Source organism: Miniopterus schreibersii, assembly GCF_964146895.1.
Source record: "Miniopterus schreibersii genome assembly, chromosome: 21".
NCBI lineage: Eukaryota > Metazoa > Chordata > Mammalia > Chiroptera > Miniopteridae > Miniopterus > Miniopterus schreibersii.
In genome coordinates this window covers 12,185,509-12,201,668 of record NC_138123.1, presented here as the reverse complement: position 1 = coordinate 12,201,668, position 16,160 = coordinate 12,185,509, and the positions used below count along the sequence as shown (strand labels likewise).

Sequence of the window (16,160 nt, the reverse complement as noted above, 5' to 3'; positions counted from 1 at the left end):
GGAAGCAGCTCGTAGCCTGGCGCACCAGGAGCTGTGTGCCCTTGACATGTGATATTCAGAAACAAAATGAGGTCTGCCTCCTATACTACTAAAGCAGCCTCTCAGCATCTCTACAAAGCAGGAGACTGTAGAAACCAAAACATCTTAGTTTTTTTTGTTTAAAAAAAAAAAGACGTTAAAGTCAGTCTTTGAGGTCTGACTTACTGTGACAGGAAAGGGAGAAAGGACGCTTGGGTATTAGGGTCTAGATGACTTGGTGAGCTCAATGCACTCACTCAGTGGCACCCCATCATTTACCACTTTGAGGAAGTTACCTGGAGCGTCTTCCAGTACATCTGTCAGTGCTGCTTCTAAGGATCCTGCTATTTCTCTAAATCTGGGATAGAAACAAGAGCTCAAATTAGTGTCTCTGCTGCTGCCAGATGCCTCTTCCTGTCTATCCTTCGTTCTTCCTAAGTACCAAGCCCTTCCTCTACCTGTGGGCCACGTGGGCAGCTGAGTAACAGCCCGAAGATGCCCAGGTTCTATCCCTGGAGCCTGGGACTATGACCTTACAGGGCACGGGGGGCTTTGTAGATGGGACTAAATGAGGGACCTTGAGGTGAGGGCAGGATCCTGGATTATCTGGGTACATAACGTGCTCCTTATAAGACAAAGGTGGAGGGAGAACGGAAGACCTAGAGGAACAATGTGACGTGATACAGGATCAGGGGGAAAGGCGGTGCACCAATCAGAGCTCCAGTTTCCTTTGTAATTCCTACAACAACTGCAAGTAGCAACAGTCCAAGTACGTGCTATCAGATTCAGAGCTGCTCTTCCAAACCCCTCAGCACGTGCACTTCATCCAACAAGTATTCGGGTGACAGGTGATGATGCTGTGTCACTGTAGGTCCATCTGTGTCACAAACACCCCACTCTCGTGAGGGGTGTTGGTAATGGGGAGGCTGTGCGTGTGGGGGGTCAGGGGGCCTTCAGGCTGGCTCCACAGTATGCAGAAAGCTTTCACTAAAGTGGCAGTGGCACTTAATCCTTGTTGAGGTGGCTCCTGTGGACCTGTGTCCTTGTACAGGATCTTAGGTCCCCTACAAAGATTTTACAGCAGTGTACTCTGAAGACTATTGGCTGGATCTGGGAAAGCTGTCGCCTTCTGAATGTGCAGTGCTGGGGGCACAGGCTTCTCTGTGCTGAATCAGGTCAGTGGCTGACGGACTGGGATGTCATCTGTGTGCTCAGAACTGAGGTGCTGTGAGCTGGTTTCCCACAGCTTCCTGTCTGCCCCATGGAAAGAGAGGACTCTCTGACTGCCGAGTGAAGCTTACGAAAGGCTCGGCTCTCCAAGTGGCAGTGAGAGGCACAGAAGGAAAAACTGACAGAGAAATAAGACAAGAGAAGAGAGCACTGGAGACTAGTCCCTGAATGGCAGCAAAGGAAGCAGTAACCCTGAGCACAAAGAAGAGAAGGGACAGGGATAGCTCTGCACCTGGGAAGCAAATCAGCATCAGCACCTCAACCTCAGACCCCCAACTCCAAAATTTATACAAATACAGGAGTAACCTCCAATACAGAACAAGCCTGAACAGGTGTGACTCAGTAGTGACAGAGACATGGGATGCAAAGTTGCCTGCACATTTATGATGATTCTGAAAAACCCACAGATGAGAAAGTACAAGAAACAAATGCAGCAGACTCCCGGTGTCGGGCAGTCCACACAGACATCCTTACTGTGACCAAGTGGAAGAATCTGTGAAAATAAAACTTCCTCAGTACCTAACACAGCCTTGCCGCCCCCCCCCCCCCAGCAAGCGCCTGGCATCCAGAAGTGCAGGTTATGTTGGCTTATACATCTTGGAAAATGGCAAAGGCGAGAGATGACACCTGGAGAAACCTGAAGGGTGTGCTGTAGTTTTCACATGTATGTGGAATGTCATTTTGGTCTTGATAGAAATTTGTAAGAAAGGCAACTCCAAACACAAACATGTCAAAATTCTTAAATTTGGGTTTGAGGAAAGTCTCTATAGGCATATTCTTCCATGCATGCCACAGGTCTACAAGGACACAAAAGTACCAATCTAAAAATGGAAAGGTAATAACAATAGTTACAGGTATCACTACAAAACAAGAACAGCCCTGCAGCATCAGAAACACTGTGGGGCACATCTCTGTTGTGTGCACGTGTGCTTGAGGAAGGGGAGGGAGAGAAAGCACAGTCATCCTGTGTAGATTCCACACCATCAAGGCGGAAGCAGATTCACCATGCATGGAACAGAGTATGTACAGTATATACCAGCAAACGTTCTGGGAGCATAAAATATTCTGGAAAGATTTCAACTCAAACAAACCTAAAATTTAGCCTTTGTCATTTAAGGGGTTAACACCACAGTGTCCAGGAAGCCATGGACCCAGTACAATTTGAGACTGTTTTGGTCATATATGCATTTATTTCCTTCCTATGAGAAACTAAATCCTGAACCTACTTTCAATACTCTTGTAAGAAGAGATGAAATGCAGACACAGTAGCGTGTCAGAACAGTGAGGGGACTCATGTTCACAGAATGGTGTTGGGGGCTGGGGTGTATGCACAGTCAGATGCAGGCATACACACCTACTACTAAGAATGCAATAGGGCTACTCCTCCTTAGCGACATGTCAAACAGTCCCACCCACTGGTTTTCAGGCTTCCTTTAAATGACCCTAAAGTGAGTCAGATAACAGTGCAACTCTGACCCCAGCCATGTTTGCAGAACTTTCTGTCATAATTCAGGGTAAACAATCCAACACCTGATAAAAATCAACAGGAGAGTCCTACAAAGCATTACTTGTGTTTATTTTTTAAATGGAAAAACAAATACATTGAGAACTAGTTCCGTATCTGAAAAATAATTTTTAAAAATTTCATTAATTTTAAACAAAACAGTTTACAAAGAAAAGTTAAGCAACCCCTCGTATGCTTAAGGCTAAACTTTGGTGAATGTAAAAAAGTCAGGAAACTGGCTGAGTTTCAGCATACTTCCCGGCTCAGCCACCAACTCTGAGGCCCTGGAGTGAGAAGAGCACCAGCTGAGGCAAGGCTGGGCCGTCCCTGTGGGGCTCACCTGGCAGAGCCCAGAGCTTGGGGCTGGGCACAGCTCAGGGCAGCTCCAGGACGTGGGTGACAGTGCAGGATGACTAAGCATGGGGTCATGTGGTCGGGGGCAAAGGACTAGGAAAGAGGGGTGTGCAGGCAGCAGACAGGAGGACGGGCTGTGGTGCATCTAAAGCAATCTAACTCCAGATGTGGACTACGAGAGAAATGGTCAAATCCAAACAGTATTTCTCGACTGCAGTCTTATCCTGTAAAATGATGCTTCACTGTTTTTAAACTCTGCTCATGAATCAAAAGGGCTTCTTGCCCTGGTTGGATGCTGATTATCAAATATTTCCAATGCAGTCCATGAATACCTCAGATGAACAAATCCATTTCCTACCAAAGACAAGCTACAAGATGATGTAACCCAGGAAAGTTAAGCATAAAACACAGGACTATGGCCATATGTTAAAGTGCACTGTACTAACTTTCTGAAAGCTGTGATTTCATTACTGAAGATGATTTCATACACTCGCAATCAGGGCAGGCAATTATAATCAAGGTACCCGATTCTTAACACATTTCACTCTCCTAATTCTTCCTCAGAACTCTGGGGAAAAGGGCTGCATCACAATTAACAAAAGCATCCAAAAATTTAAACAAAAAGCCTATGATTCTTTAAAAAGCATTTCAACATAATGCCAGTCTATGGAGGAACTTACCATGACCTCATTCAAGACAATCTACAAAGATGGCTGTTATCATCAATTTTTTCTAGTGGAACATATGTTGTTATGGGTTTATCATAAAGTTCCCCAAGTATTTTATAGACCACTTACTGACACAGGCGACAGCATCAGAATATCCAGAAGGAAAGTGGTACCGTTTTCAAGAAGAGAGAGAACACATGTCACAAAGATTATAAAGGAAGCCAAGGTGACAGCTAGGGTTCTCATAAACTGGAACACAGAACCAACTGCAAAGAATACCTAACGCTATACTTATGGGGATACAATGTTTGCCCTCTGAGGGCAAACAATGTTACAGACGAGCAAAACCAACAGATGTGGGACAGTCCACTATTTGAGGCAGGTGACAAGATGGGGACAATGGCAAGAAAGAGCTGTGATCTCATTCTTCCTTTCTCTCTCCCACAATGAATGAGAGGATGCGTGGGAATGAAGCTGGGCTTGGAGTCCAACTCGCTCCAAGCCTAGTGTTCTCAGCTCTCCAATTACCAAAAGATAAAGCTTGTCCTTTTTGTCATACAAGCCATAATTTTGGCAATCATGATATTTCTTGTACACTTTAAATTTTATTTCCCAAATAACAGTATGATGATCACAAAGAAGAGGCTATTAATTGGGGACAACATCCTTATCTGTTATTCAAGGTCTATTTTTAGAAAGGTGGAGGTGAGATGTGAGTAAATCACTGACCTTATTTGAAAATAAACCGGCAAGTTCCACTTATTATTGAAGCTGTGATAGGCAGGATGTGCTCTCAGTCTTTTCACACTGGCCTGTGATCCACACTGCCGTTCAAATGTTCTCACAAAATCCATACTTATGGTGTACTTCTAAAATAAGAAATAGGTGGCATTTTCATTGTACACTAACCAGAATTGGGAGCATATACTAAAAACTGTAATCCAGATAAAGGAGGTCAGCACACAGAATCAGTGTCTAGAGCTGACAGGCACCTGAAGGGATCTTCCTTCAAGGTCCCCACTTAGACAGGCAATGCCCAAAGTGGTTCCACCCCATGCTCAAGGTCTTTCGTGGCAAGTCCACCCAGAAACCCAGGTATGCTAGACCCAGTGCTCTTTAAGTGACCGTTCTCATATTCTAAGGCAGCCCTAACCCAGTCTGCTGGAGCTGGACGAGACGGTAGATTAAGCAGTATAACTTTCATCACCTCTCCAGGAGGAGAAGTGAAAAATTTTAAAATGGAAAGAACTGAACCATGTGAGTACTTACATCATTTTTATGGATGAGACAGCACAAAAAGTGAGGGGGATCTAAAAGCAACAGCTAACACTTAACATTTACCATCTACATACTGTGCTTAAAATTGTATTATTTTGTTTAACCCACAAAACTACCCTATAAAGCAACTACTATTATTATCCCCAACTCCTCCCCGCCACACAATTTAACAGATGATGTTCCCTCTTCTGTTTCGGCTCAGAATTTGCCCAAAGACAAAGTGAGGAAATAGAGGAAACAGAACCCTAGTCAGTCAGCAGAGCAAAACCAGGGCTGTTGTAAAGGGTATGCTATCCCCCAGGCTCCCAGGCTCTAGGGAGAACACTGCTGGACTTTCCACATATTCCCAATTCTGAGGGGCTCAATTCTGAGTCACCAAACCATTCACTTCAATATGCTGAGGTCTGTGCTTCGACAGAAATTTTAGTGCAGTAAACACTACAGGTTTTAAATTTCTTTTAACTGGTTCAGAGCAACACTTGTGGAATTCCCTGAGTATTGTCAGGTGTGTAGAGTTGAGACAAAGAGAGCTATTTCATCTTTTAGGATGAAATGATACCTCCGCTTATGATGGATGCTAGCAGAACACAAGAACATTTTCCTCTTCATGAGAAGCACGCCCCATTCAAGCTGAAAGCACTTCTTGAAAGAAATAGGTGCCTGCTGGAAACCATGCCCATAAACATTAAGTACTGGTTTAGAATTCTAAAGTCGAACTTCTGTCAGAAAGCTTCATTTCTGAGCTGAAACATCTCCGAGCTTAATGTGATCAATATGATTCTCTACGGAGTACAGCAAAATGTAGAGGGTCTTATTGCAAATGCTTAAGACCATTATTTCACTCTGCTTATGGTATCTATTTTTAAAAATCCTACTTTTAAAATCACAAAAATCATTGTCAATGTATGATGACATGGGGCAATTAACCAAGAGAACAGATAAGTGATATTTCTGGGACAATAAAGCTCTACCAGGCCCCAGACTCAAACCCCTCTTACCTTGTGCCTCTCTACACTTTAAAAATAATCAAATTCATCAGGCAGATTAGAAAGAGAAGCAAAGAGAACTTCTAGAAATGAAAATTAGGATAATCAAAATTGTAAACAATGTTCAGATGATAAAACAGTTTAGACACAAATTAAGGAGGAATTAGTAAACTAGAAGACAGGTCCTGAGAAATTATCCAGAATGCAGCACAGAGACAGATAAAAAAAAAATAAAACTACATTTAGGAAACATAAAGTTTTAAAGTGAGGAGGTCTCATCAGAGTTCTAGAAGGAAATAACAGAAGAATGGGAGGGAAGCACAACTGAAGAAATAATGGATAAAAATGTTCCAGGATTTATACAGGACACCAATCCTCAGATTCAGGAAATCCAATAAATCCCAAATACAATAAATAAGAAGCAGCTCATACTAGACATATTATAATAAAACAGCACACCAAAGTCAAAGAGGAGATTTTAAGAGCAGTCGGAGAAAAAAAGGCATTAACTACAAAGAAACAACAATTAGGTTAACAGCTAATTTCAAAACAGAAGTCAAAAGACAATACCTAAGTGCAGAGAATCTATTTCCAGCAAAACTACTTTTCAAATATAAAAGTGATAAGGTTATTTTCAAACAAAAACTAAGGATTTACTATAAAAAATCAAGTTTATTATCAACAGATCCTTACTAAAAAGTCTTCTAGCATGAATTTCAGGAAGAAGAAAAATGATCCAAGAAGGTAGGTCAATATCCGAGAAGGAACAGCATCCAGGGAAAAGGATTTATCACTTGTAGGAGTGATAAATGACAACTCTGGGAGGATAACCACCGTATAAAACAATAAAAATCACGCCTATTTTGCCCTGACTGGTGTTGCTCAATGGTTAGAGCACTGGCCCATGCATCGAAGGGTCACGGGTTCCACTCCCTTCAGTCAAGGGCATGTACCTGGGTTGTAGGTTTGATCCTGGGCCCTAGCTGGGTGTGTGCAGAAGGCAATGGATCGATGTGTTTCTTGCACATCGATGTTTCTCTCTCTCTCTCCCTCGTCTACTCTCTCTAAAAATCAATGGAAAAAATATCCTTAGGTGAGGATGAACAAAACAAACAAAACAAAAAAATCATGCCTATTTTTTGGGCTAAAGAAATCAAAAAAATAACATATACTATGAAATGGGGTGACTAACATTAAAGTGCTCTAAGTTTCCTATACTGTTCAAGAGGCTGAAGAACACCAGCAAACTTCAGATTCTGTAACCACTAAGGTTACTTAATATACACAGAAATAAATGGCAGAACTTCCAAATTAGTAGAGGGGAAAACACAAAATAAAGGAGCAAAACAAATTCCCCAAAAATCCAAAATACAAAGATGGTGAAAAAAGAAGGACAGAGAAGAAAAAGGCAGTGTGACGAACACGAAGTACGAAGTAAGACCCTAACGTATCAGTAACTACGGTCATTACAAATTAACAAGTTACCTAATAAACGACAAAGATTGTCATATTGAATCCAGGGAAGGAGAAGGAAGAGAGGCACCAAGAGGCTGATGAGAAGGAGAGCTGGGCGGGAATCCAGGCCACTGGCCCCAGAGCCTATCTTTCCCTATGACGCTGTACTGCCTTTAACACATCGTACGACAACAACAAAATACATAAATTTACTTTTAAAATCTAAACCGTGAAATCTTATAAATGATAATGTGATTTAAAAAAACCACAAACAAAACATTAGGGCCTCCTACTCTTTTAAACTATACAGGACTATTATACACTATATTTTTAAATCCAATCAGTAATTTTTGTTTTCCTTCAAAATTATAAAGTATACAAATTTAACTTTTCATGGACAACTGCAAAGAGATGGGCTTTTAATGGTTCTAAGATCTTTTTTTAAAAAATTAGAAAATAATGTTCATATCTAGTCACAACTGTGTCTAGGCTGAATTTTACTTTACATTCTAAAATTAAAATATTCTCATTCCCGAACGTATCGTGGACTGTTACATGGATAAAGCAATGTGTGTGTTTTAAGGTACATGTTCACTGAGCAATTCAAATTTTAATTTTTAACCAACCACAGAACCAAACCAGAAGAGACCATGACTGATTATTCTCAAGCCTCAGGTATACATCTTCAAGGGTCAAAACAAAGGAGGGAAAGGTACCTCATGAAATGCGTCAGGATCTCCAGGATTAAACAGCGAGGGCAAGTTCTCTTCTAATCCTCGTACTATTTCTGGCCAGACAGAATTCACCAAAAAATCATATCCAGGAACAGTATTGCCTTTTTCACTGTAATGTAAGAGCAAAATTGCAGTCAAATACATCATAATCTTCTACTTACAAAGAACAAAATTCCACTGTGGTGCTTTTACTAGAAGTTCCTCAGCCTAAAACTTATTTCAACTCTGTTTTTTAAAAAAACTATCAGTTTGTTTCTATACCCAAATTTCTATTTCACTCCTTGAACTCAGCCTCACCTTGAACCTGACACATTCTCTGTATCTGTCACACAGTAGAGCGGCTGCGTCAAGGAGGAGGCAAAACAATTTCCTCCCTTAAAGTAGGACACCACATCTGTACTCTGTCTTAGAAAAGGAGCAGTCTGATAGCACAAAAAAGCAATCTTTGCATTCAACCTTAATACCACTAACCCTAAAGCACTGTGTTATGCTAATTTACTAACAGCTTTGTGATTATTAAACTATCTCTAAGACTACCTCTTGTTCTAAAATTCTATGACTATGTCATGTAAAATCTTGATCACAAATCTTGTTACGAAAAACTGGTAACATTAACGTTTTCTTTTCTGGGCATGCTTTATTCTGCAACATTCAGTAAAAGGTCGGACTCTGGATTTCTAATTCACAAACTCAGAGGAGAGGCAACACTGGGATAAAAGCATGTCCACAGGTGGGGTTGGAAGAGCCGAGGAGGGTAACGAGGATGCTGCTTCCAACTAACCAAACCCACATATCGATATCTATTATATACTTTTAATCATGTAAAGACCAGTTCTATGAAGGTATCTGGGCATGGAGAGAACAAAACTGAGGATTTTAAAACTATGAATGCACATAAGAACATTAAATTATAAGATCTCCTCATCCCGAAAGTATCTAATGAAAGCCCCAAAGAGAAATTTAAACCTGCAAGATGAACAATGGAAACAGATGGCTAACCAGAAAAGTCATCCATTCTTCTTGGAAGAGAAAGCCTGAATCAGTGTCACGGGCACTGCCAATTATAAAGTGCATCGAGGGCAATGCAGGAAAAAGGAAAAGCAGGGAAACACCAAGCATCGGAAACCTAAAGGCAGGAGCTGAGCGAGGGAAGGCCAAGGGCAACCTAGAGATGGGGCTCTAAGCAAAGAAGGATGACCGACCAAGGGTACGATACAATTCCTCCCATCCTGAGGCTTCCATGCGAATCCTGCCACACTGACAACTGGGGACAAGAACTTACAGAGCTCTGAAACCTGACATCCAGGACCAGGACCAGCCTCATCAAATGTAATGGCTGGCTGTTTCACAAATGTGGCTCCTTTCATTTTATGTCATAAATTCTACTAAATTCTTACCTCTAATCCAAATGATCTAAACAGAAGTCACAAAACTAGGCTTCATCTAAAACCATGTAGGGAAAACAGAGAGAGTACTTTAGAAGTCAAGCAGTGTATTCATTACCCTACCTTTTCTTTTTAAAGAATGAAAATTCGAGACTAAATATATTGCTTACCCCATGAAAATAGAGATCTTATTTGCCTTTCTAATGCTGAAAATACTAAATTAATTAATTTTTGTTTTTGTAAATACTGGGTAGTTACTATCTTCAAGACACTGTAGCAGGAGGTGGAGGAGGTGGAGGCAGTGCAGGAGGTGAGCACACCGTAAAGATGGAAATTAGTCCTCAACAGAAGTGGAAGTGACATGTAATGGAATCCAGAGGACATGGTCAACTCTGAACGTCAGGACAAAAAGACAGTCTCTTGAAGGAAGTAGTACCTGAGCTGGATCTTCCTGTGGAGTGACGGCCAACAGAAAGGCAAAGGGAACAGGAAGGGCAATGGCCAGGAGGAGAAACACAGATGCACACGACACAGGGAGTGTTAGGAGAGGGAAATGCCACTGTGTGGCCAGAGACCAAGTGGTACTAGGAAAGTCCCACAGCAGAGACTCCACAGTGGAGAAACACGGGGCCAGACAAAAAGGACCTGAGACACTGTATCAAGAAGCCTGCTTTCCCTCTGGAAGCAATGAGAAGCCACTAAAGGCTAATGAAAAGGCAGAATATAGGAATCAGAATTCTGGCTGACTGTGACAGATGAAGGCTGCACAGAGTGGATGAATGTGGAGGCAAGGAGACCATCTGGGGAGATCCTGTTATTCTGGAGACAAGAGGACAGAGGCCTGGACTGGGACAATGGCAGTGGTGAAAGGTAATGGGGTATTTATGAAACGAAATTGGAACATCACGGAAATTAAATAAAGGAGGGAAAACTGAAAACAACTTCAAGCACCATCAGTATAAAACTTGTTGAATTTAACTGAATTGGTATTTCTAGACAGGTTATGACATTAGAATAATAGAAGGAAACCAATATTGATTTCAAACTAATTTAAGAAAAAGGGAGAGAAGGAAAGAGTTTGAGCTTTGGATTCAGAGGTGTTAAAACTGTGAATCACAGCTCCATCTCCTACAGTTTCTTCTCTGTAAAGCAAGGCTAATGACACCAACTTGCAGCACTGTGGTAACAGTTAAATAGAAACAAAGTTTTCTCGTTTTATAGTACTTCCTTCTTTTCTCTTTTTTTTTTAATGTTTTTTTAAAAATTGGATTTCAGAGAGGAATGGAGAGGGAGAGAGAGAAACATCAATGATGAGAGAGTCATTGATCGGCTGCCTCCTGCACGCCCCCTTCTGGGGATCGAGCACAAAACCTGGTTCATATCATAGGCTGACACTCAGCCACTGAGCCACACCAGCCGGGCTTTATTGTACTTCAAGGCAAGACCCTCCACCAGCAAAAAGATTAAGACTCACTGAAGTTTCAGATGGTGGTCAGCATTTTTTAGCAATAAGGTTTTTAAAAAATATACCTTTACTGATTTCAGAGATGGAGAGGGAGAGAGAAAGCTGAAACATCAATGATGGGAGAGTCGTCATTGATTGGCTGCCTCCTACACGCCCCCAACTGGGGATTGAGCCCACAACCCGGGCACGTGCCCTGACCAGGAATTGAACCCCGACCTCCTGGATCCTAGGTTGATGCTCAACCGCTGAGCCACGCCTGGCGAGGCAGCAATAAGGTATTTTTTTAATTAAGGTAGGTACATTGTTTATTTTAGAAATAAGGCTGTTGTACACCTAACAAACTACAGGACAGTGTAACATAACTTTTTTATACACTGGGAAACCAAAAAATCAATGTGACTCACTTTATTGCAATACTCGCTTTACTGCGGTGATCTAGAACCAAACCTGTGCTATCTCCCAGGCATCCTGGACCCAGGTGATACAAGTCAGCCGTATCAGCAGTACACGGCAGTGAGAAGGTGCAATCACTAAATCGAGGTGTGCTCTAGCACCCCCTTATCAGCAGTGTACTAGAGTTAGCAGGTGCAATCATTAAACGGGGTGGGCTCTAGCACAGCAGTCAAGTACCTTGAGATGGCTCCGCCTGTGACTTCTCGAAGAAGGCGGCAATGGTGGGGAACAAACTCCAGGAGTTTATTATACATAAGCTGAAGGCCATTTGGATGAGACTCAACAATCTGCTCTGTAATCACCTATTAAAAGGAATAGCATTTTTAAAAAAGCACCTAAAAAAGAAGTATGAACTATATACTACAAAGAAAACCCACCCTCCTCCTCAATGGACACATTTTCTAAACAGTAGGCAAGTAACAGCTGCATTCAAAACTAGTTGCTGGGATGAGGGTACAATTATACCCTGTGTCACACAGGCTGGGTGACAGGCTGGCCTGAGGCTGAAAAACCAGGCACATCCATCTGCTCTCCTCCTGAGCGTGAATGTAAAAGACAACGGCTGTTTACTGCCTAGACTTTGGCTTTTTCTTCCGCCATCACTCAGCTTAGGGGAAGGTTTGAGACAGAGAGGGATGGAAGACAAGACTTTACTATTAAATCACTTTATTATTTAATTTTTGTGTAAGGTTGAGAGTCCAGAGGTGAATGAGATGATAAGCATATAAATTAAGTAAAATGAAAACTGTGGCCATGGTTTCTTTAATATGCCACTGAAACATCACATTTCTTTAATTTAGCACATTAGATTCAGTCAATGAAAAACAAAGGCAAACATTAGTAACAAATATTTTCACTTATTGACAAGATCAGATAATTTGTCATTTTCACTCCCATCGAAACAGCTATGAAACACAACATGACACATAGAGAGAACGGACAGATCATCATTTTCAGTAACGCCAAGGATTACTGAAATTAATCCCTAAATTTCATTATCAATGGGATTCAATTTTCCCCCTTTAAAAGTGGAAGACTCATCCTGAAGTCAGAGTGAGTAGACACTCTGTACTTCCTGGACAGAAAGAACACCAGAAAGGTGACTGGAAGGTAGTGTGCACACACTGAGGAGGGGCTTTGTGACTTCTACCAGTCTGAACCAGATGAAACTTCCATTTTTGTATGCGTACCGGCAACTTCATACAGTACAATCTATATTCCGGCTGCAAAAGCAGAATTTACTTACTTCCTACATTGTAACTATATCCTAATAGGTGAGGGATACTCAATAGCTAAATTCTAGATTAAAGGTATTATCTGGCAACTTGTCTATAAAAGTCCTTCATTTTGACTACTCCCTCCCTCCCATCTCTCTGGCCAGGCCAACTCCTCCAAATTTTGGAAGACTTGGGCCAAATCTCAGTTCATACAGAGTTCTCTGCATGCTCCTTGACCACACACACACACACTGCAGTGTTACCATCTGCTGGACTATTCTATTCTACCCATGAGACCAGTAGTTCAAAAATACTTCTTAATAACTTTACTGACATATAATTTATATATCACAAAATTGACCTAAAAATGTTTTGATACATACTTTCTTCCTAGGCCAGATCCTCACCCCTACTAAATTAAGATGATCCCTGGGCTAGGGCATTACCAGAAAATACAAGAGAGCAAGCCTGACTCCTGGCATGCTGATTGTAACCAACAGGGAATAAAGCCTTTCTTACAACTGATACTGTAGTAAACATGGGACTCTTCAGGGAAAGATCTCTGATCTATCCTCACACCCAGTGAAGTATCAAAGGCAGAGTAGATGCTCTGTGAATGTTCATGGAATAAAGTTCTTCAGATTCACAAACCTGGTCCATGTATGGCTTCACCAGTACTTGGCCAACTAATGCCTCTGCATCCCGGGTCTTATCGATCGTGGCATAAGTCCGTAAGCAGTGACGTATTATCTCGACGTCAGAAGTCTGAAGACCTTCTAACAGGAGGCCTTCCAGGGACTGCTGCAGCATGGCTGTAATGCCGGCTATCCGCTGCGGAAAGAAAGGTAAGTAAGCAAAGCTCCAACTGATACAGTTCCTAAAAGTTCAAACATATACATAACAAATCTTTTATTCTAATAGAAGACAATACATGTAAAATTAAAATATTAACATTTCCTGAAGAGTAACCATGAATCTCTCCTCCTCCCCACAATCTCTTTATAAGTAAACCATTGTAGCATCAAAGGAGAGTTTAGACAGAATTCAGAATGAGAAAAAAAGTTATTTTCCTCTTAAGCCACAGAGTAAATCTCTCAAACATGAATTTAAACCCCAGTCAAGGGCTCTGGATAAATTAACTCTGACTGAATCAATGTGTCAAGTTACAGGAAATTCAGAATTAATTTTACTGTTACAATTCAGAGAATATGCCTGTGTCTTTACACAAAATCTATAATGCATGACACGTAGGAAGTAGGGGTCCAAAAAACAAAACAAAAAATTAAAGAAAAAATTCAAAGCTAGTTTCAAAATCCCGTAGATCAACACTTACCAGGGGCATTACTAGGTTAAACCAAAATTATTTAGCCAATTCCTAGACACCCAAGTGTGAAAATCTAAAACAACACTTACTGGTCTTACTTTGTCCAGAAGAGGCATGCCTTTGCTTTGAACAGCATGGAACTGTAACTGGTTAAATTCTGTAGCAATTCTCTCCAAAATCTGTCCAGTCAAAAGTGGGCTAGTAGAGACAATGGGAGAAATTTAATTTCCAAATTTTTTTAATTTCCAAGAGAATAATCATGTGATTAGCAATGGGGATGCTTGAGCACCCATTGTGCTAGAACTTTCTTCAGGGAGTTTTTCCACGCTCTCCTCGTTACAAGGTGAAAGCAAGGGCATCCTTTGTGCCATCCCTTTCACTACAAGCCATATGCACGGCATGTTGTAGGTGCAGTGGGGAGTTATGTGAGCTGCTGACGCTGCCTGGCCGTGGGCCACATGGCCAACAGGAGCAGGAGCTGGACTAGGTCAGTGTGGGTACAATCACCTGTTTCCACCACCTTCTCCAGGCTCTCCCATTTGTGGCCTCCACCACCTTTAACCTCCCGTCTCTCCTCCTGCCCTACCCTATTATCCACACCTTTTCTAAAATACCTCTAATACCAAATACTATTGTCTCCTCCAGAAAATAAAACTGGCCCTTGAGGAGCAATAAATAAAATATCTCAAAACAGCTTCCTTTAAATGTACATTTACCAAATGGCTGAAAGAGCTCTGGGTCCTAGGGAGAGGACATTCATTGCGTATCATCCACAAATTCTAATAATCAGTGCCCTTCTTTTTTTCTAAAACACATTATAAAGCATCACTACCAATCAAAAGGAAGTTAAAATAACAAAAGAAGAAAAGCATAAAGGCATCGAAGCACCTGCTCGGCTTTTCTGAGCCATCCTATGTCTGACAATGGCCAGTCAGTGACGGAAAACATGCAACGGCTGGTCTTGCACATTTGTAGCATCCAAACTAGTTTAGAGTTACAGTAACTGCCCAGCAGGACCAGCACAAAAGGATAATCCCTAACTCTCTCCCAAACAACCTAATGTGGATTTGTTATTTATAAATTATTTAAACATTTATTGGCCTAACAGGCATGGTATATTTACTATTCACTTACATTGCCCTGGATTTCCCTTCTCTACAGCTCAAAGTTATGGATCTGAATTAAAGAAAGGTCCTCAAAGGCGATTCTGAGCCAGAAAGAGCCTGTCTATTATGTTAAACATGGAACACTGCAAAGGAATAGTATTAGAGAAATGGAAATCACTGAGGTATTTCTATCAAAGGAACAGAGTAGGAAGGGCAAAGATGGAAAGAAGACTGGGAGGCAGGTACCATGGATGCCGAGTGAGGACACAGCTGGAAGGAGCTGTCAATGCCACAGGGAAGCAGAGCAGTTGAGACCTTTAGGCTCCCTGGACAAGGGGAACGGAAAGGCAGGAGCACACGTGCAGTGGGCTAAAGGACAAGCATGGCAGGGACTGGCCATTCATTTATACATCTTGATTATGAAAGGAAGTAGAGACCCAGGACAGGAGAATCACTTCCTTTTCGGATACCTTGTTTCTTAATCTATGTAATGAGAGATATGGAGCATATTGTCTCTAAGGTCCCTTCCAAATCTCAAATTTTGAGAAGAAATACAACATGCCTTTATAGTATAACCAAGGCTTTGAACTACAGATATATTCACCTTGGCTTCGGTTGATTTTGCAGCAGATTATCCAATATTACTCATGGAAAAATGTTAGGGCTGTCAACGTAACTTTCAGAAAGCCTCACATCAGACCCAAACAAGACACGCACGAAGGCTACTGTAGGCAGGTACTGGCTGACAGTGTCTCGGTGACTGTCAGGTAACCCTGCAGGTGGAGTCACTATTAGCCTCAGTTACAGATGGGACACAGTGAAGGACCCTGGCTCAGCTGGGATGTGCAGCAGAACCTGTGTTCCTCCCACTGTGCCATGCACTTCCCACTGCTGTTGCTACGATATTCAACTCACTCAGTCATCTACCTGGCTGACTTAAAATTCAGGCTAAGATGGTGATAAGATAGTCACAGTACGACCAA

The 16,160-nt window shown here is 41.7% G+C and overlaps 1 protein-coding gene across 6 annotated transcripts in view; it reads right to left on the bottom strand.

Moving 5' to 3' along the window:
• COG2 (component of oligomeric golgi complex 2) overlaps positions 1-16,160 on the bottom strand; it is a 35,640-nt gene that overhangs the window by 8,527 nt on the left and 10,953 nt on the right. For all 6 annotated transcript variants that reach the window (XM_081124066.1, XM_081124068.1, XM_081124064.1 and 3 more), the window contains 6 exons: positions 14,161-14,269; positions 13,399-13,578; positions 11,708-11,832; positions 8,210-8,336; positions 4,504-4,643; positions 315-376 (listed from right to left, as the gene is read on the bottom strand). In XM_081124066.1, coding sequence (XP_080980192.1) covers positions 315-376; positions 4,504-4,643; positions 8,210-8,336; positions 11,708-11,832; positions 13,399-13,578; positions 14,161-14,269 — 743 coding nt within the window. The remainder of the gene's footprint in view (positions 1-314; positions 377-4,503; positions 4,644-8,209; positions 8,337-11,707; positions 11,833-13,398; positions 13,579-14,160; positions 14,270-16,160) is intronic.